This window comes from Ipomoea triloba, chromosome 7, assembly GCF_003576645.1.
Source record: "Ipomoea triloba cultivar NCNSP0323 chromosome 7, ASM357664v1".
In the NCBI taxonomy this organism is placed as follows: domain Eukaryota; kingdom Viridiplantae; phylum Streptophyta; class Magnoliopsida; order Solanales; family Convolvulaceae; genus Ipomoea; species Ipomoea triloba.
This window is the reverse complement of record NC_044922.1, coordinates 20,606,589-20,627,763: the sequence shown is the minus strand read 5'-3', so window position 1 is coordinate 20,627,763 and position 21,175 is coordinate 20,606,589. Positions and strand designations below refer to the sequence as shown.

The following is a 21,175-nucleotide window of genomic DNA, read 5'->3' as shown; positions in this document are numbered from 1 at the left end:
ACTCCAATCCACAACATACATGCTCTTTCTCTTCTTTGCTGAAAAAACAGTCTCTTTTGACTCTTCGTTGATAACAAAGCAATTACTCTTTGAGAACTGAACTCTATATCCTTTGTCACAAAATTGACTAGTGCTTAGTTGATTGAATTTAATACTTTCTACATAAGACACGTCCTTTATAGTCAATCCTCTTAGTGACTTCTCCTAATCCCTTAGTCTGACCATATGCTCCATTAATCATTTTGAAGTCTTCAAATTTCTTCATGGCCATGGTTAACTTATTGTCATTTTCTTGCTCATCTCCTTCCCCTATTTGAAAAAGCTCGACCCATATATCCTTTACTGATTCGAGCTTGTGAATCTTGGCACCAGGCAGTATACACAAAGTGTTCACCGTTCAAGGTTACTGCTTTGATATACCATTTGTTGGTCAAACGTAATTTAGCTGCTACTCATGATTGTTTCTGATGGATCTCAACGCTGCACTATGCTTACTTGTAATTGGGTCACCCATCTTTTGAGTTCTGTAAGTCAAGCACAGTTAACCACAGAGTTCTTTGGCTATTTGGGTGTCATATCCTATTTAAAACCAATTGATGATAAGTAATTAGACATTAACCATTTAACTATGCCATTTCATAGTAAGCCACAACGCCACGTCTCGAACTGAGTAGGGGCTGAACTAGACCAACCCGGCCGACGCCCAATAGTTTCCACTAGACGAGATTTATCGAAAAGCAAAAAATTGCCAAACAGAACACACTGATGCCGAACGACTCTGCGACGTTGTCACTTGAACCTTTAGACTTCGTGAAAATTCATAGAGAAAGAGCTTCCTCATGTATTTCAAATCTCCTTATGGTGCCATATAGAGAACCAAATAATCAGATTCCATCATGCACGAACCTAGCGGGAGAGGATTATGTTGTCCCGAATAACTAGTTTTGGGAAATTATGTTGCCCTAAACTGAGCTGCAAATAATTTGACGAGGAAAACGAAAAAGAAAAGACGGAGAAACAAGGGGGCTAGAAGAAGAAAACGGAACCATCTATTTCAACATACTCGATCAACACAAGATGCGGTGGTTAAGTGGCATACCAAATACCATTGGCTTAACTGTTTGCCAAAATACTTGAATGAGCAAATTTTTATCAATAAAGGGGAAGAAGAAGAAGTTTAACAAGTGTTTTTGTAACTTGTAACTTGTGTTTTCTGATGACTTGATGAGAACTTAGATTTTTGTTCTAAAGAAGAAGAAACTAGATTAGCATTGAAGAATTTCTTCGATAGACTATAAATAATACAAGTATTGTAAGCCCTCCTCTAAAAGTTTAGAAGTATTATCAAGCTTCCTGATCGTAGCAAAAATGAGCGATGGTGAGAATACATGTGTGAAATGTCATTCCGCTGAGGATTGAGGTTTATGGCACGCAATATGCAATCACAAAACTGGCACTAGCATAAGGAGATCAACAAGAAGCTAAGCAAATAACAAGTTCAAGAAAAGGTAAGACTAACATGTATACACAAAGATAAATACAAAATAAAGAAATAGGACTCAAGCTAGGGAGCATATCTTCTAGATGCATAACACAACCTAAAGATTGGGGAAAAGTCACACAACCAAGGAATTGAGGGGATGCACGTAGGAATCCTAATCTATAAGCCACTCTCATGATAAATAAACAAGGATTAGAACAAGTAATTGCCCCACTCTCGTGATTTATCAATTCCAAGTTCTTCAAGAACACAAAACATCAAGAGCCCCCAATTTCCCATATTTTCATAGGAAAAATTTTGGTTTATGCAAGGGGTGGCTTGAATTCATCACCCAACATTCATTAAGGCAATGAATCCTTCAAATACATGCCTATGAATGTGTACATCAATCATAAGCAATATACAAACACAAATCCTTCATAAACTCAAGAACCCTAAGTTAGAGTCCCACCCCCCCCCCTTTTTTTTTTTACAAGAATCACAAATTAAGCATCAAGATAGATAACACAACCCTAACTCAAGCCCATAAACTAACTACTCATTATTAAATAGCATAAAGAACACAAAAACACAAGTAATAAACATAAATCTTGCAAAAGAAAGAGATAAAGGAAATAAAGCTTCTCTATTGAGATGAGAGGTAAAATCTTGAAATCCAAACTTCAAATCCAAGATTACAAGCTTCAAAAGTGTTACAGAACATAAATCTAAGCCTATCTAACCTAAAAATATGAAAGGAAGTGAAAGGGAGTGCCTAGGGTTTGAATAGGGTCGAAAACCGAGTTGAGAATGCTCAAAACGAGCTTAAATAGCGAACATGGCATAAGTCACACGACCAAGTACACGGCTATGAGGGTGGCCGTGCACTAGACCTCTAGAACTGCCGTTTTCACTATAAATCGGCCAAAAGGTCATAGCTACTCTCACGGTCGTGAGCCTGGTCGTGAGGGTCATATCTAGAAAATGCATTTTTCGCTTCTGCGCAACTGCTTTGACTTCTAGGCTATGTTTCACCTTGAAACCATTTCATTGGCCTTTGTGGTATTCAACAAAGTTGTAGCTCTTCAAGTTGGCTTTCCAATGGAGCAAGAATAACCATATTTGGACATTCCTAGGCTGAGATATGATCCAATAACCGAATAGTTGTCGAAATGAGCGATAATTGCAATGCATTAATCTTTTGCTCTTCTTTTGTTTTGGATTGCCTAAATGACCAAGACCATTGAAAATACAAATCTTAGGCTTCCTTAGGGGTGTTGCATCCATCCACATAGCTTCATATTTGGCCTCCACTTGACTCCAATGCCCACCAAAATGCATGGAAATGCTCGTTTTGCTTCCAATGATTTCCAACTCATACTCCCTGCAAAATAACACAAATAAGCAATAATTCTCATGAAATTTAGAATGATCTATAAACAAAATGACTCAGTAAAAGAGAGAAAATATAGACAAATAAGCACTTATCACTTTCAAAAAAGAATGTTTGATGAACCCAATGAAAGTCAAACCCCATAAAGAATAAGATCAATATATATATATATATATATATTCAGGTGGCCTAGCTAGTACAAAGACAAGTCTTCCTTTAAAAAAAAAAAAAAAAAAAAAAACAAGTCCAAGCCAAAAAGGCAAAGCAAGGAATAAAATTAAGGGAGGGAGGGGAAGGGAGGGGGGGGGGATTAAAGAATAAAGTTTTTGTCAAAAATTTGACGAAGGGGGAAATTGTTGGCCCAAAATAGTGTTGTTTAAAATTATTGACAAAAAGCATTATCCCAGTCCTACTAGGATACAAGGAATACGAATATTACTCAAAGAAGTGAACAAAGAAAAAAATTGATCCCAATCATAATCAAAGTACAAAGACAAGTAAAAAAAAAAGACACATTACAAATCCTAGACAAAGAAGAAATCACATTCGCATAAGATCAAGGAAGGAAGGAAACTGTTAAAGGCTATATAAAGCCCTTATGGGCTGTTTGGTTCATGGAATAGGTAGGGAATGTCATAGCATTCCCAGTAATAACCTATTCCGTTGTTTGGTTCGCATTTGTATTCCCAGGAACATTGTTCCTGGGAATGAGCTATTACCCTTGCAAGGGTAATAGCTATTACCAGGGCTCCTCCTGGTATTAACCTATTCCTGACCTCTCAGGAATAGGTCAAGCACGCACAAAACTTCTCATATACTGTCTTGAGAGTTCAGTATAATGAGAGAAAAGTATAAGTGTTTCTTATACCATTAAAAGGTCACATTGAAGTGGTACGGGAGATAGTTTACAATAGAAAGATCAAGCCTATTGTGTAAAAGTGTCCCTTCAACCACAAATTAAAAATCTGTGTTACAAATGGAAAATAGTTAAGAAGCTACTAGCTTATTTTTGAAAAGCTACCTAAGGTAGTTTTTCAGCATTACCAAATAGAGCGTATAGCTTATTAGTAGCTTAAAATAACTATAAGCTTCTAAAAAAGTTTTGCCTTGATTTTCTAAAACATCAAGCAATCCTCAAAATTTTCAAATATAATCATCCTTTCTCTAAACTCCATGATCTGCTTAGATTTTATGGCAAATTATTGTGTTGACCATGGTCCACATAGATGTGTGGACCATGAATGTAATATATATTTTTAATATACTAAAAGTACATTATTTGATAATATATAAAAAAATAATGTACTTTCAAATAATATACTTTATGCATACAAATAATGTACTTTTAGTATATTTAAACTGTATTTTTTTTATAGTTCATACAAATGTGTGGACCATGATCCATGGAATAATGATTAAGATTTTATGGCATAGACCTATATTAGCCAATTGATATATCGTGGACCAGGGTCCACAGTGCACTATGGACCCTGGTCCGAAACGACGTCGTTTAGCTAAGTTGTGGGAAGTTGACGCGTGACAGACATCGTTTCGTACGTTCAATTCCCGTTATGTGTAATTCTGTGTATTCTATTGAGTGTTTATGTGTATTCTAGCTATTATACAGTTCTGTACATTAATAATTTCAATATCATAATTCTATGCATTATTAGTTTCCAATACCGCAATAACATTAAGTATAAAAAATTAGATCATTAATGTACAGAAGTATATAAAAGAATATACATATCATTCAATAGAATACACACAATCAATAGCCTAAGTATTAGCGTTACTAGTTCATGAGGTATGGTACTCGAAATTAATAATGACAAAATTATATACCAGAATACACAGAATCATATACCATAATACACAAAATTTATGAATTGAATACACAGAATTATTAGCCTAAGTATTATCTCTGCTGTTTCATGAGGTATGGTATTGGGAATCAATAATGCATAGAATTACATACTAGAATACATAGAAACAATGAAAATGATACACAGAATATAAGCCTAAGTATTATCTCTTATGTTTCATGAGGTATGATATAGGAAATCAATAATGTACAGAGTTATATACTAGAATACACAGAATCAATAATTAGAATACACAAAATGTTACAATAAAATGCACAGAACTCATCTTATAAGTTAAGGCCGAACGGGAAACAGAAAAACCGTTAATTAAAAGATCCAAAATACACAGAATCAATGAAAATGATACACAAAATATAAGCCGTTAATTAAAAGAAACCATATCAAGCCTTGCCCAAACCCGTATCCGAATATTCAGTATCTTATTCCCTAATCCTTGTTTTCCCTTCGTCTATGATTTTATTCCATGGCCACCATTCCCACCAATGTCTCCGCCGAATTTCAGAAGCCGGACCTTCTACCGGTGACGCAGCAGCCGAATTATCACCGAAAGCAGGAAGTATCCGCTACTCATGACGGGCTCCGCTTCTGGGAGTTCATGGTCGCCGGATCCATCGCCGGCATGGTGGAGCACATGGCAATGTTCCCCGTCGATACTGTCAAGACCCAAATGCAAGCCGTAGGGTTTTGCCCAATCAAGTCCGTTGGCATTCGTCATGCCGTTCAGTCTATACTAAAATCCGAAGGCTTTGCTGGGTTTTATCGCGGTATTGGAGCGATGGCCCTCGGAGCCGGCCCGGCTCACGCAGTGTACTTCTCCGTTTATGAGCTCTGTAAGGAGACGTTTTCCGGAGGAAATCCGAATAACTCCGCCGCCCATGCTGCGTCGGGGGTCTGCGCCACGGTGGCCAGCGACGCCGTCTTCACGCCCATGGATATGGTGAAGCAGAGACTGCAGCTCAGCAGCAGTCCGTACAAGGGGGTATTTGATTGCGTAAGGAGGGTATTGAAGGAGGAGGGGTTTAAGACGTTTTATGCCTCCTATAAAACCACTGTGCTCATGAATGCGCCTTACACGGCGGTGCATTTTGCCACTTACGAGGGCGCGAAGCGGGGACTAATGGAGATATCGCCGGAAAATGCAAGGGATGAGCGGTTGATAGTTCATGCCACTGCAGGGGCAGCTGCCGGAGGCTTTGCAGCATTGTTTACGACTCCATTTGATGTAGTGAAGACTCAGCTACAATGTCAGGTATTATTCAATCCTTTATTGCTCTAGGCAATTTGTTAACAGTAAAATACAAATTATTGAATCCTTCTGGAACTTGGGGAATATTGAAAGTCTGCATTTTTATGTTTTTTAGAAATTTTATTTATCAGAGTTAGGAAATTTATTAGCTTTGTTTATCAAGGCAGGTAAAATGTCAGGTAACTTTGCTGACTTGTGGACATGCACTATGATTCTGTGAAGCTTAGGCTAGATTCATCCCTGCAAGTTTTGCAATTGCAAGTCTAGGTGGCATTTTTATTTTGAAAGTGAGAGAGTTTTGTGGGGATGTGGAGAAAATAGTAAAGGTATTGGAAATTTGGTGATATGGAAGTACGACCTACTTTTGAAAGTGAGAGAGTATTGCTAGGATAAATATAGCCTTATATCTTATGAATTGCTAGTTATACTGTTGTTTTATAATAGAAAGCTCCTATGGTAGTACTACTAAATTGTACTGCTAGATCTCTCTCTTTCTTTTTCCTGTGACATTATCATGATATGGCATGCACATTGTTGGTTGTGGCTTACGTTTCATAAAAGCCTTACCAAGTTCCTATCTTTTTCCATAGTTAGGATGTGAAGTACCATTTTGCGTCTTTTGGGTTGAATGTACTTAGTGAACAGCTCCAATTAACACAGTACCTGGATAGATTGCTTCTGTTAGAGTATAGGGCTGAGAACAGAAAGGTAAGGAGAGAAAAAGACAATTTGGAATTTCAGAATTCAAAAAGAGGAAGAAAAACAAGGGACCATAAGGTTCCCTCTTACAAGATGTGTTGCCCCGCTGCTAGAGCTATTATTTCAGAGCTTATTGGATTCGTTACTTTGCCTAGGAGAAGGTCTCAATTTATACCCTATTACAAGGTCTAATTGTAGAAATTAAGCAACAATCATGTTAAACAATAATTGCAGTTTTTCCTTGAAATATGCCATGATTGTAACTATTGCATGATTTGGGGTTGATTGATTAATTGTTACCATACTTCTTCTTTCGTGTGTACACTATCCACTTATTACGGTCTCTATAAATTCTGCCTGCCAACGGAACAACCTTGCCCACAAGGTTGGAGTCTAGATATCTTGTGGAGTATAACCTTGTTCACCCACTAACATATCCTCGGGAAGCTTGGCAATAGCTGGATGCTTGCCTGTGACATGGCGAAGTTGAGACACATGAAAAATAGCTGTAGTAGGCAGTGCAAGCTTGTATGATATTGTACTTAACTTTCGCACAATAGTGAAGGGACCAAACTATCGCGGGGCTAACTTTTGATTGATACGCCGCTGGACTGTTGATTGGTGATGTGGACGGAGCATAAGTAAGACCTTATCACCTTCAACAAACTCAAAATCCCATTGTTTGGCATTTGCTACCTTGGTCATGTGTTGTTGTGTTCGGTCCAAATTGTAGCGGAGTTGGCGGAGTATTTCATTTCGGTCACTATGTTCCTTAGCCACTGTTGCCACTTTGAATTCCCCGGGTAAATATTGAGCCAAGGTGGGAGGAGGTCGACCATACACACATTGAAAAGAGGTGACACCAGTAGCTCCATAAAAGGAGGTGTTATACCAATATTCAGCCCAGTGTAGATATCGACCCCATTGTGTGGGTTGTTTTAATGTAGAACATCGGAAATACTGCTCGAGACATCTGTTGAGTACTTCGGTCTGCCCGTCCATATGAGGGTGGTACGAGCTACTCATTTGAAGCTTGGTATCCCACTTTGCAAAGAATTCTTTCCAAAAATTGCTCAAAAAGATCGGGTCATGGTCAGACACAATTGAACTTGGAACTCTATTTAGACGAACGACCTCCTTTGTGAATTTTGTGAATATCGCAGCGAGAGATTTTGCGGTGAATGGGTGTTTGAGTCCCACAAAAATGACAAAATGGGCATATTTAGTGAAGCAGTCTACGACCACCTATATGCAATCAAATCCGCGGAAGTCTGGAACGAGGAAGTCCCTTGATGAAATCCATGGCAATATCTTCCCAAACAGCTGCTGGAATTGGCAATGGATGGAGAAGTCCTGCAGGGGCCAGGGTGTCATACTATTTTTTTGACAGATAAGGCACTCGGATACAAATTGTTGGACACGTTTCATCATCCCTTTCCAATACACACTAGCTGCTATGTGGCGGTAAGTGTGATATGCACCAAAGTGACCTCCCGTGAGTGTGGAATGAAATTCTTCCAAAAGTTTTGGGATCCACGGAGTTGTGGCTGGAATAACAATGCGCCCTTTGTAAAAAAGACGCCCATTGACTAGCTGATAGTCGGGGTAACTAATCGGGTCTTTTTGAAGGCGTTCACAAATAGCTTGCAAACTGATGTCACGGGATACTGCAGTATCTAACTCAGCCCAATCGATCGAAAATGGTAGGGTAGTAGCTGATAGTTCCACGGCTTCACCTTTCCTTGTCAGTGGCATTATTGGTCCTGCAAGACTTATAAGTGATTTCAAAATTGTATCCTGTTAACTTGGCCATCCAATTTTGTTGTGATGTAGTGGTTATAGTTTGCAGTAGTAGGTGTCAAAGACTTTGATGGTCCGTGCGAACAATGAATTTTCTGCCCATTAGGTACGGCTGCCAATGTTGTATTTGCTAAAACAAGTGCCATTAGCTCTTTTCCATATGCAAATTTAGCCACACTTCTCCCAGCTAAAGCCTTGCAAAAATATGCGATAGGGCTAGATTCTTGCATTAGAACCGCTTCCACTCCTGTTCCGGAAGCATCACACTCGATGATAAAAGGCTGCGAGAAATTCGGTGGCACCAAGACTGGGGCTGTTGTCACTGCTGATTTCAGTGCATCAAATGCAAGTTGTGCAGCGTCCGTCCATTGAAACTTGGTGGTAGTATCCTTCTCTAAAAGAGCAGGGAGAGCTGGGCTATCTTACCGTAATCTTTAATAAATCCACGATAATTGCCTGTGAGACCCAAGAAACCACGAACGGCTGATGGGGCCAACGAAGCACGCTTGATACCTTTGAGGGGTCCATAGCTACGCCGAATTGCGATACGATATGGCCCAAGTATTCCAATGTGGTTTGACGAAATGGGTATTTCTTGGCATTTGCTTTGAGCTGGTGGTCATGTAATAATCCCATCACTATTGCCAATTGCTTTTTGTGGTCATCCCAAGTTAAGCTATAAACCAGTATATCGTCGAAGAAGACCAAAACAAACTGGCCTAAATAAGGCCGGACTATGTCATTCATGATGGCTTGAAAGGTAGCTGGTGCGTTCGTCAAGCCAAAGGGCATGACAAAAAATTCATAGTGGCCCGAGTGTGTGCGAAAAGTTGTTTTAGCAACATCTTGCGGTGCAACTCAGATTTGGTGATAGTCTGAACGGAAGTCAATTTTTAAAAAATACTGAGCACCATGGAGTTCGTCTAACATCTCATGAATGACATGGATGGTATACTTATCCGCCACGGTAATGAGATACTCCCAGTAGTCAATACAAAATCTCCAGCTTCCATCTTTCTTCTTAACCAACAGCACCGGACTGGAAAATGGGTTGGAGCTAGGCTGTATGATATCAGCAACCAACATTTCTCCCACTAGCCGTTCAATCTCATCTTTTTTATGGTGACTATAACGGTATGGCTTGACGCTAACAGGAGAAGACCCTTTGCCAAAATAATTCTGTGATCATTTGGTCGCGAGGGAGGGAGTCCTTGCAGTTCCTCAAAGATTTGGTGGTGGTGATCTAGAAACTTGCGCAGTTGAGAATATTGGCTAACAGTAAGATCCAGAACTTGGTTGTCCGTTGAAGGCGAAATAGTAAGTTCCCATCGTAGGAAACTTAATTCCACCTCGTGCAGTTTTCGCCAAAGAGCAAAAAGGAATTTCCAATCGAGTCAAGGACGGGGTTCCCACCAGGTGCACACACTGGTTTTCTACCTTAAAATTCATAGTCATCCTAGCCCAGTTTGCTTTGATGTCTCCCAACTTCTCTAGCGATGCTACTCCCAGAATGACATCCGCACCACCCAAGGGAAAAAAAAAAAAGCAATCTACTGGCATTGTTATCGGCCCCAAATTGATTGGTAATTGAGAAAACTTGCCTTCCGATTTTGCCCGGTGACCATAACCCAAACGAACGCCAAACTTTGGTGTAAATTCCAATGGATGTTTGAACATGCCAGTCAAATGGCTTGAAATAAAATTGTGGCTGGCACCACTATCAACCATGATGACAACATCGACGTTTGCAACACGACCACTGAATTTCATCGTCCTAGGCCAAGCATTTCAAACTGGGCCTCATTAGGTTCGTCACCAATATTAGCAATTGCATTTGTAGCACCCGTTCCACCTTCAGCCTCATCCTCTGCCGCAATCAAGGCTCGAAGTGATTTGCTAGGACAGACATGCAGTGGGCTATAAGGCTGTTTACAGCGAAAACAGAGCCCCTTAGCACGCATGTCTAAGTACTCTTGATGGGAGTAATGCCGAGCACCTCTGGTTGATAAAGCTGCGGAGGAGTTGCGATTTGTCGGGGCCGACGTTCTTCTTCTAAGTGAAGAAGCAGAATAATGCGTGCTTTTGTTTATAAATTGTGTGTTGTTGGGTTCATTTTTGGGTTGTGAACTCACTGCAAAGTAATTTGGAGATGTGGGCATAGGAGGTTGACGTGTTGGGCCAGGGATATAGCCCAACCCATACCCGGTACTTCGTCAGAGTTCCCCGTCGTTGATCGTTGTTCGTGATAGATGTACCCCAGCTCTCGTTCGACTGAACGAGCAACCTTCATGGCAGTCCGCAAGTCTAGAACATCATTCGGTCGGAGACACACCCGGATCTCTTCCTTTAAACCATTAAGGAACAAACCTAGCTGTATATGTGGTGCAAGATTTGGGATTTGGGTTGCCCGAGCCATGAATTCAGTCACGAATTCATCCACCATTCCAACTTGATGTGAGGCAGGCAACTGCTCATTGGGAGGAGCCGCTAGGTCACTGCTAAATTGGTCCATGAGTTCTACCTTAAATTGGGCCCAAGACAATGTCGGTGTTTGCTGCTGTAACCATCTCAAGCAATGGAGTGCTGCCCCTTCCATACTTAGAAAGACTGTAGCAACCTTTAATTCATCGCATGTACGTTGTATTGCGAAGTACTGCAACTGTTCCGCACGAGCCAGCCAGCCAGTAGGGTCAGCACCATCAAAGTTAGGAATGTCGATCCTTTTGGGAGGAAATTGGTCTTCATCAATAGCAATCAGGTCAAGTGGTTGTGTGGTTGTACTTGATTGTTGCATCGGTGTGTCGCTATTTCTGCTAGCCTTGGAAATAGAATTGGATTTAGTATGGCCTTTATTTTGGAGAGAGAGAGTAACCAACTTGGTTAATGTGGCAATGGAGTTTTGCAGATTGGCGATGGAGCTTCGAACCTCAGTGAATTGTTCAGCCATGTTTGCCCATAAATCTTCTTGACCCTTCTGGCCTTCTCCAACGTTTCTACTCTCGAATCCGTTCATGTCATGACAGGTTGGACCAACTTGTTAGAGTAAAGGGCCGAGAACAGAAAGGTAAGGAGAGAAAAGGACAATCTGGAATTTCATAATTCAAAAAGAGGAAGAAAAACAAGGTTCCCTCCTGCAAGAAGATGTCTTGCCCAGCTGCTAGAGCTATTATTTCAGAGCTTATTGGATGCCTTACTGCCTTGGAGAAGGTCTCAATTTATACCCTATTACAAGGTCTAATTGTAGAAATTAAGCAACAATCATGTTAAAACAATAATTGCAGATTTTCCTTGAAATATGCCATGATTGTAACTGCTGCATGATTTGTGGTTGATTGATTAATTGTTACCATCCTTGTTCTGACTTTCCTTCTTTTGTGTGTACACTATCCACTTATTACGGTCTTTATCAGCTTCAGATTAGATTTTTGGTTTAATATGGCATGTTCCAGATAGCCAAAGGTAAATACAGTATTTTATCAGAATTAAATCCATTTTTGTTCGTTTGAGGGTGACATTTTCATATGTAGGCCTTGACTATCAATTAGACCAAGATTTCATCTAGCGGCTAACTTTTTTGTCAAGAATATGAGGGATTGCATAACGGTGAAGCAGTATTGTGCTTTTATAGTGAAATTTGAGGTGCCGTTGGAATAGCAATCACCATCAGCACAGTGGAAAATACTGAATAGAGCTGTCAGTATTGGTGAGCTACTGCTTGCCACAGTTCACTGCTCAATAACTCTTTTAGAACAGAGTAATCTGCCATTTGGCACTGCGGATAATGTGCTGATGGCAAGCAATATTCCAATGACCTTAGATAGTCAGTTTCCATCATGGAAGCATAGTGATGCTTCACAATTTCCACATCCAAATTCCATAGTTTTCTACCGTGTAAACATGGAGTTTCAATGACTATATATTACCTGAGTATTAGTTTTCTTTTCTAGTTTTGCTGAAAACATAAATCTCAAAACATTGAAGGAAAATGTGGTAGATCAGGGCTTTTGGTTGTGGATTTGGGGATTTATGGTAGGAAGTTCATGAAAAATCCTTTATGCTTGTCCTCACTTTCTCGGTTCATGTGTGACATGTGAGAAGAGCTAACCATTTGATTTGGTCTAGTTAATAATCAATTACTAAACATAAAAATGTCAGTATAATCAAGGAACTAAAGATGAAATTAATTGTTGTGTAGTGTGTCATATTGGCCTTGGTTTTTTGGCATGTGCCATTCTCCATCTATTTTAAAATGATAACTTGATGAGAGAACCAAATGTGAAAATGTCACTATGATCATTAGCTAAATTTGATTAAATTGATCATTGAGAACTAATGGGACAATATCACTACAGTAGAGAGACAAAAATGGTATTAATTCAAAAACCTATTATAATCAGAGTTTGTGACTGACAAAATATCTCAACGACTTTCACATATTCAGAACTATTTATATTCTTTATTTGTTTTTTAAAAAATAAAACAGCATAAGCATTAATTTGTGGAATTGGCAGTTATGCTTAGGACAGTATGGGGTTGGGGTAATGAGGAATAGAAACGATAGAAATCTGCATTATGTGGGGTGATGATGCAAACTCAGGCGTTCTCGGTAAATGAAATATATGGATGGGATTTAGGTGTTTTGTACTGTGATTGCTGAACACTTGTGTCTTATTGAGAAAGTTGTGACTTCTGAGGTTCTCACTCTGATTGCAATGGATATCTCAGTAATGGAGAATAGTATCTAAAATTTCATCAATCAAATACCCTTTAAATAAGTTGGTCTAGGTTTCTTTCAGCACATTTGCACTAGTGATTATGGTTTACAATCCACTTTTTGAGGCATATAGGTTTTATTAATCTCCTGTCACATTTGGTACTGCAAGAGAGCTTATGTGATGTAATTACTGACCATAGGAATGCTAGTCTAATCCTTGTTTGTATTGGGCATGGTGTACTTATAGTTGCGTTATGGCCTACAGATATATATACTCACTTGTTTGCCTTTTACTTTAGTCTATTTTGCCATGGATTTGAGTAAGATTCTTGAAACCTTTGATCTCCATATGCTAAATGTTATGCTTTTAATCTAGAGATGTTTTCGAGTTTGTACTGCCTTATGGCATAGGCTAATGTTCTCTTCTCCGTTTTTCCAATGAACATCCTCATGAAATATGATGGGTTGCTGCAGGGCGTGTGCGGCTGTGAGAGATTTAAAAACGGTTCTATCAAGGATGTCCTTCAAACAATAGTTAAGAAAGATGGATATCGCGGTCTGATGAGGGGTTGGATGCCGAGGATGCTCTTCCATGCTCCTGCTGCTGCTATTTGCTGGTCTACATATGAAGCTGCTAAATCTTTTTTTTACGAGTTGAACACTGGCAGCAGCAGGAGGTTGTAGCATTACCACCTCAGAACCCCCACGGAACAGTCATACGCTTCAGTTGCCTTCACACACAAGACGAACATACATGAATCAGCTTTTGTTTCATCTTCTTTTAAAGAGGTTTCCTCCTCGCCCTCTGACTCTAGCTGGCAAAGGACCGCAAGGAGGTAAACCAGCCTAGGTTACCCATAGCTGACCGGCTCAAACTCAAGGGTTTGAGGATCGAACCTCCAACCTCTCGGTTGTAGGTAGAGCACTCTTGCCACTTGGGCTGTCCTTACGGACAACTTTTGTTTCATCTTGTCTAAACCGGTAGCAGTGATTTCATTTATTTATGTACAACCACGGTTCAAGTAGGTAAAATGCAAATATAGAAATACAAAATGAGAGACCAGCATTAGCTAGGGATTCGGTCTCTTTTGCCTTAAATTGTTTTTTTTTTTTTTAAACACTCTTGATTCTTTACAAGATAGTATCTGTTTTGTATTTTATCATTCTTTTTCAGCAAAAAAAATCAATGCCCCCATCATCGGATTAGATACTTCGATCCTGTGACCACCCATTTGGAATGGTAGCAGAAGTGCCATCACACTCCATAGTAGTTGGCTTCTATGTCTTAAATTTAATAGCCATTTTCTTGTTTTAGAAGGTTTGCGAACCGAATAGCCCATGCATTAGTTAGGTATTCGGTCTCTTTTGCCTTAAATTGTTTTTTTTTTAAACACTCTTGATTCTTTACAAGATAGTGTCTGTTTTATATTTTATCATTCATTTTCAGCACAAAAAATCAGTGCTCCCCTCATCGGTATTAGATACTTCGATCCTGTGACCATCCATTTGGAATGATATCTGAGGTGCTATCACACTCCATAGTAGTTGGCTTCTATGTCTTAAATTTAATAGTCATTTTCTTGTTTTAGAAGGGCTGCGAACCGAATAGCCCATGCATTAGCTAGGGATTCGGTTTCTATGCTTGACCGTAGAGGGTGAGCAATGGTAGAGATTGCTTGATGATCATTCTTTAGAATTGGAGTTGACATTTCTTGCTACCCTTTGCAGATAGCTACACAGTCGATATCATTGATGTGTATTCATTTGTGAAAAGAATCATTAACTACCCAACTGCTATGATGTGATGGTATGCATCAATTATATCTGTTCAACTGAAATTTTTTTTGTAGAAAAACCTGCAAGTAGTAGAATAGTACTAGCAAAGGTGATTCATGATTGTTACGCCCAAGAATCACCGCAAGGGTAGTCGGTGCGTGGTAAGTTCTACCTTCAATCATTTTACTGAGTCATGATTCACATAATCACATTGCAATATAAGACTACTTCACATTACAGTAACATACATCTTCATTTTTTACTGAATGTTCATTTTTAGTGTATTACTTGATGGATTTCAGCGCTGCACTATGCTTACTTCCCAAGGGATCACCCATCCCGTGACTGCCGGAAGTCAAGCACGCTTGGCTATCTGGTTGTCATACCCTATTTAAAACCAATTGGTGATAGGTAGGTGGACATTAATCATTTAACCACATCCCTCCATAGTAAGCCACAGCGCCACGTCTCGAATCGAGCAGGGGCTGAACTCGGCCAACCTTGCCGACGCCCAACAATCCCCCTCCCAGCATCTACATCAACCTTTGATCACCAAGCCTTGCCGACGCCCAACAATCCCCTTCCCAGAGCCTGCATCAACCTTTGATCACCAAGCTCAACTATGCAGCATGCCTGACTCGGTCAGCCTGACCTACGCCCACATCCCACCTGGGACCTGCATCAACCTTTGATCACCAAGCCCAGCTATGCAGCATGCCTGACTCGGTCAGCCTGACCTACGCCCACATCCCACCTGGGACTGGACTCGACTTTCGCCTCGCCATCGATTCGAACCCGTGACCTCGGCTCTGATACCAATTGATGGATCTCAGCGCTGCACTATGCTTACTTCCCAGGGGGTCACCATCCCGTGACTGCCGGAAGTCAAGCACGCTTAACCACAGAGTTCTTTGGCTATCTGGTTGCCATACCCTACTTAAAACCAATTGGTGATAGGTAGGTGGACATTAACCATTTAACCACATCCCTCCATAGTAAGCCACAGCGCCACGTCTCGAATCGAGTAGGGGCTGAACTCGGCCAACCTTGCCGACGCCCAACATTACTTAAAATGAATTTTTTGTTTAATACTACTGAGTCTATTACATTGTAGTATTTGTTCATCTATAGTACATTAAAATGAATTTATAGTACATTAAAAATGAATCTTCAATATATTAAAAATAAATATTTATCAGTAATCAACATTGCAATTCATGAGTTGTTATACCGTGGATCCATCTTTCAAGATGGACTCTGGTCCTAAACTATGTATTTTTAGTATTGGAATCATGAACTTCTAAAATATAAATTGTGTTTTTAAGTCAAAACACATAAATTGTATGTTAACATTGTGTGTTCGTAGTATACAAATTGTGAATTTTTAAAAAGTAAATTGTGAATATTTAGTATATAAATTGTGAATATTCAAACTCGGGACCACATTGCACGGTGGATCCGGGTCCACAAAATAATTTTCGGCAATTCATGGTATAATTTATGTTTTATTCACTAAATTTAATTTGGGCTCCTTCATCATTGGATCAGCATCTAAAGTTGTAAGTAGCAATGTCAACCGCTAACTTATTAATTTTTTACTTTGGGTCATTTAACTTATTAATTTATTGGGCCATTAGGTTTACCCGTTGTTATGCCATGAACCCGCAAGGTGGATCCATGTCGTTCACAATTTTAGAACTCTATGTTCATAATTTGTGAACTTTATATTCTCAATTACAAAATTCTATGTTCATAATTTCAGAACTCTATGTTCACAATTTCAGAACTCTATATTCAATAGTATAACACAACTTTTTAATCTATATAACAAAATTATGAATATTGAGTAATGTAATTTTGTATATTGAGATCTAATGTTTACTCTAAATCTCTAATTCTAAAACTTTTTTTGTGCGACTTTTTTTGTAAAAAAAAAACTAATTTCTCATAAATAATATTAGTTTATATATTTTTATATTTTAAATAAAATAATAAAAATATATAATTATACATTTCTACTCATTTTCCACTCATTTTTCGGAAAATGAACCAAACATACACAGACAGTTTTCCTGAGTACATCTAAACACCGAAAATAAACTCATTTTCCAGAAAACATTTTCCAGAAGTCATTTTCCTGCTTTCCAAACACACCCTAAAATTTAATTACTGTTTTGGTCCCTCGACTATAGCGAAAGTACCAAATTGGTCCTCGGCTTTCCTTTTTGGCCGATTAAATCCTTGAATTTTTGACCGATGTGGTCCTCCGTCTAATGGGCTATTAAGTGGCCATCCAAGTTGGGAGCATAAAAGTCACTTCAGTCTCCACCTTGAGGGCTTTAGAGTTCTTTTACACTTTCTCGCTTTTCTTCTCTACACCAGCGTAGACAGTTGAAGTAATAGAACTAATGTAAACCTAATTCGCCCAAATTCTCCAAATTCGCTAAACCTAATTAAGTTCGCGACCAAATTCCGACGATAATCTGTGGAAGATTTGCGATGGCTTCAAGCAGCACAAGTAAGTGTATTTCTTCCAAAGTTTATGATAAGGTTGAAGTGAAATGATATGTATATATATATATATATATGTATATATATATGTGTGTGTGTGTGTGTGTGTGTGTGTGTGTGTGTGTGTGTGTGTGTGTGTGTGTGTGTGTAATAGGTACGGTGCTTTTTATTATGTGTGATTGTCTGTAAAGTGAGTGTTGGGTACCAATTTAGGTAGGCAACAAAATGTTGTGTGTTTTTCAAATGGGGACCATCCCTATTTGTCAAAGCAATGTCCTCTTTTACCAAAAATTGGGGACCCGTGTTGTTGTCTGTAAAAAGTATTTTTTGTTGTTGTTGTTGTTGGGGGGGGGGGGCATGCATATATGTTTATTATTTGTTTCCATTTACCAAAAACTAGGGACCAATGTTGTTATTGTTAAATATGCACTGTCTTTTTCAAATGGGGACCCTCATATGTATACTTTAGTTTTTTTTTTTATTATTAATTTGTTTCCTGTTACCAAAGAATGAGACCAGTTGCTTTATTTTTTAAATTTTTTTATATGCTTTGAGGTTTGGCAAGTTTCGTAGTCACTTTATTGTTTGTGTTTAAACAATTAGGTAGACAAAGCTATACTTTCTCTCTTAAGTTAAGATATGGTGGTAGGATAAAATCAATGTAACCCACTTAAATACTTAGGAGGGAAAGTGACTACATTTTCTGACATGGACTCTGATGAATGGGAAATAATGACACTTAGGGAAAAGGTTGTAGAATTAGGTTTTTATAAGGATGATAATCTGAGGTTTTTTACTTTGGGTGAGAAAGGACTATTTGAGTTCATGACAAATTTAGAGACATGGAACTTAGTAAACAATGTGGTTAGAACTAAAGTTGTAGAGATATGGGTAATCCTAGGGGTTAGTGGGGATGATGCAGATGTAGCTGGAGATGTAGATAGAGATACTGATGAAGAAGGAGAAGGTGTTGGGGGTAGTTCAGATGGGTCTGATTGGGAAGAAGGGGAATCTGCAAATGAGTTAGAGGAGTTTGAGGGAAGTGAGTATGAAAATGACAAGGGTGATGACCAAGAGTTTGTTAAGCATGTTGATCCCCAGGTTGAGTATGGAGGGGTTCAAGTTCCTATAAATGTTGAGGCTGAAATGCATGTTGATCCCTAGGCTGCTGATGCATTGAATCTGTCAGATGATGGGGCTGAATTTCAAACTACTGCTAGGCTTATTCCTCAGTTACCATCTCCACTATGGTTGGGTAGGACATTTAGTAAAAAAGTGGAGTTCAAAGATGCAGTGAAGGCATATGCAATCCAGTATGGCAAGGAGTTGAAATTCAAGAAGAATGACAAAGTGAGGCGTGTTGCTAAGTGCATGCAAGAGGCTTGTAAGTGGCAGGTTACTTGTAGAATTGATAAGGATGAATAGAACTGGCAGATAACTACTTTTAATGACAGTCATGGAGGTTGTCCTTGGGTTCATGACAACAAGTTTGTGACCTCCTCTTTGATAGCAAAAAGATGGAAAAATAAAGTAGGTGGGAACAGTAATTGGACACTTAGGGAGTGCAGAAAACAAGCTAGTAACTGGTCTGAAACTTTGAGTGCAGAAAACAAGCTAGTGTTTGAGTGCAGAAAACAAGCTAGTAACTGGCCAGGGCTGTTATGTCCCGTCATAGCAAAAAAAGTAGAAGTGTTTGAAAAAAAAGCAGGAGGATATTGGGCTTATCAAAGTGATGAACACTTGTTTGAGGTAAAAGGACCAATGACCAACACCAAGTGGATCTCAATGCAAAGACATGCTCTTGTAGAAAGTAGGGATTGACAGGCATACCATGTAGGCATGTCATATCTACCATTTGGATGAAGAAATTGTCAGTTTATGACTATGTAGAATCATGTTACAAGATTGAAACATATCTGAAGACATATGGTGGTTGTATTCACCCAATGGCTGGGTCTCATGATTGGCCAGTTAGTAATAGACAACCTCCACCTCTACCTCTCTATACTGCCAAAATAGGGAGGCCAAAGAAACTCAGGAAGAAATCAGCTGATGAATCAAAAAGGTCAGAAACACATCTGACTAGAAAACTTGTCACTCTTCACTGTTCAAAATGCAAACAAAAAGGCCATAATATTAGGAGGTGTCCTCAGCTAGCACATAATGCAAGGGCAGTGCAGGTAATATAATTAAGTGATGATATAATTTCATGTAGATATGCAATTCAGATAGATATCAATAATTATTTATTTTCATTGTCATACTAGGGAGAGGGAGGTGCTATGGTAGAACAGGTTGTGGTAAAACAAGTTGTGGCTGAACAGGTTGTGGCAGAACAGGTTGTAGCAGAACAAGTTATGGCAGATCTGAATGTAGTAGCAGAACAAGTTATGGCAGAACAGGTTGAAGGGAATGCACAGGGAGGCCAGGTAATATACTTAACTCATTATTCATTTATAAGTTCACTTAGATATGTATAATGCAATCTATTGACTTATGCCATTGTAGAGAGAGGCTGCGGCAGAGGAAATTCCAGTGAATACTCAACCATTTGAAGAACTTACAGATGATGAGCTACTTAGACTCTTTGACTGTCCAATCTTAGGAATTCCAAATATAGGTTTTCATTATGTTAGAGGTAATTACATACTTCCATTTACTAGGAAATATGTAATCAAAGTTCAATTATATTTACTAATTGGTTCCTGTATTCCTATGTAGTTGATCCATTATTGAATGTTGGAGACAATATTATTGCAAATTCTCTAACCAATGCTCAGAACATGGCAATTAATACTAGTCAAATGGAGATCACACCATCAAGTATTTTATGTTACTTGTTTAGAATTTTTAAATGTCATTTATGTTTAGGAATTGTCTGTTTAGCCCACTTACAATTACTTGGTAATTTACTTTGTATAAGTCAATTACAGTTTGAGGAAATGGATAACACATCACAGCAGCAGGAACAAAAGTAAAAAAATAGAAAGCACAAATCAAAGGAAGAAAAGTCACTTGGACTCACTAAGTCAAGAACTACAGTGGCAAGGACTTACCGGACAAGATCTTCCAACATTATGAAGTTCAAAAATGACAAGTCTTCTGCAATTGAATTAGATTAATAGATCTGAAGTTGTGAACAATGATTTTTTTTTTTTTTTTTGGTACCAAATGCTGCTGTTTTGTGGCAAACAAATAAAACCTACTAGCCAAAACTAATGGTCATTTGGGAATCAAGAATGTTTTATTTACTTTGTTACTTCGTGAATGAATTTGCTTTCCTTTATGCTGTTAATGCTGTGTGCCCGAGTCGTTAATGCCGCGTGTCTGAGCCGTTAATGTTGTGTGTATGCTGAGTTTCACATTAGTAATTAGACACAGTGATAAAAACAAGAAAAAAAATAGACATTACAAGTGCTGCCAAGCTCGCCAAAAAAATGACTAAGGCAAACAGTACACCAAGAGAGTGCACACAACAAATATAAATGATAGCACGAAAACTAATATTATAACCATAAAGCAAAACCACAACGTATAAAATAACAGAACCCAACGTATAATATAAAGTATACTAGTTAATAAACGTGAAACTAAAATGAAAGGATGTGATCAGCAATAGTATTGTTACACCATATCGATTCACAAAAAAAAAAAAAAAAAAAAAAAAAAA

The 21,175-nt window shown here is 38.7% G+C and overlaps 2 protein-coding genes across 3 annotated transcripts; both read left to right on the top strand.

Moving 5' to 3' along the window:
- The first annotated feature begins 5,222 nt into the window (after positions 1-5,222).
- On the top strand, positions 5,223-15,346 carry LOC116025940 (mitoferrin-like). The gene is made up of 2 exons (XM_031267333.1): positions 5,223-6,008; positions 13,693-15,346. The coding sequence occupies exons 1-2, from the start codon at positions 5,223-5,225 to the stop codon at positions 13,900-13,902; spliced, it is 996 nt and encodes a 331-aa protein (XP_031123193.1). The 3' UTR covers positions 13,903-15,346.
- Positions 15,347-17,922: 2,576 nt separating this feature from the next.
- Positions 17,923-20,506, top strand: LOC116026087. Of its 2 annotated transcripts, none has more exons than XM_031267537.1 (4): positions 17,923-19,685; positions 19,830-19,934; positions 20,014-20,143; positions 20,227-20,506. In XM_031267537.1, the coding sequence occupies exons 1-4, from the start codon at positions 19,365-19,367 to the stop codon at positions 20,481-20,483; spliced, it is 813 nt and encodes a 270-aa protein (XP_031123397.1). In that variant the 5' UTR covers positions 17,923-19,364; the 3' UTR covers positions 20,484-20,506. The 2 variants fall into 2 exon arrangements, with proteins under 2 accessions (XP_031123397.1, XP_031123396.1); XM_031267536.1 differs by having other exon boundaries at positions 19,773-19,934.
- The last annotated feature ends 669 nt before the right edge of the window (positions 20,507-21,175 follow it).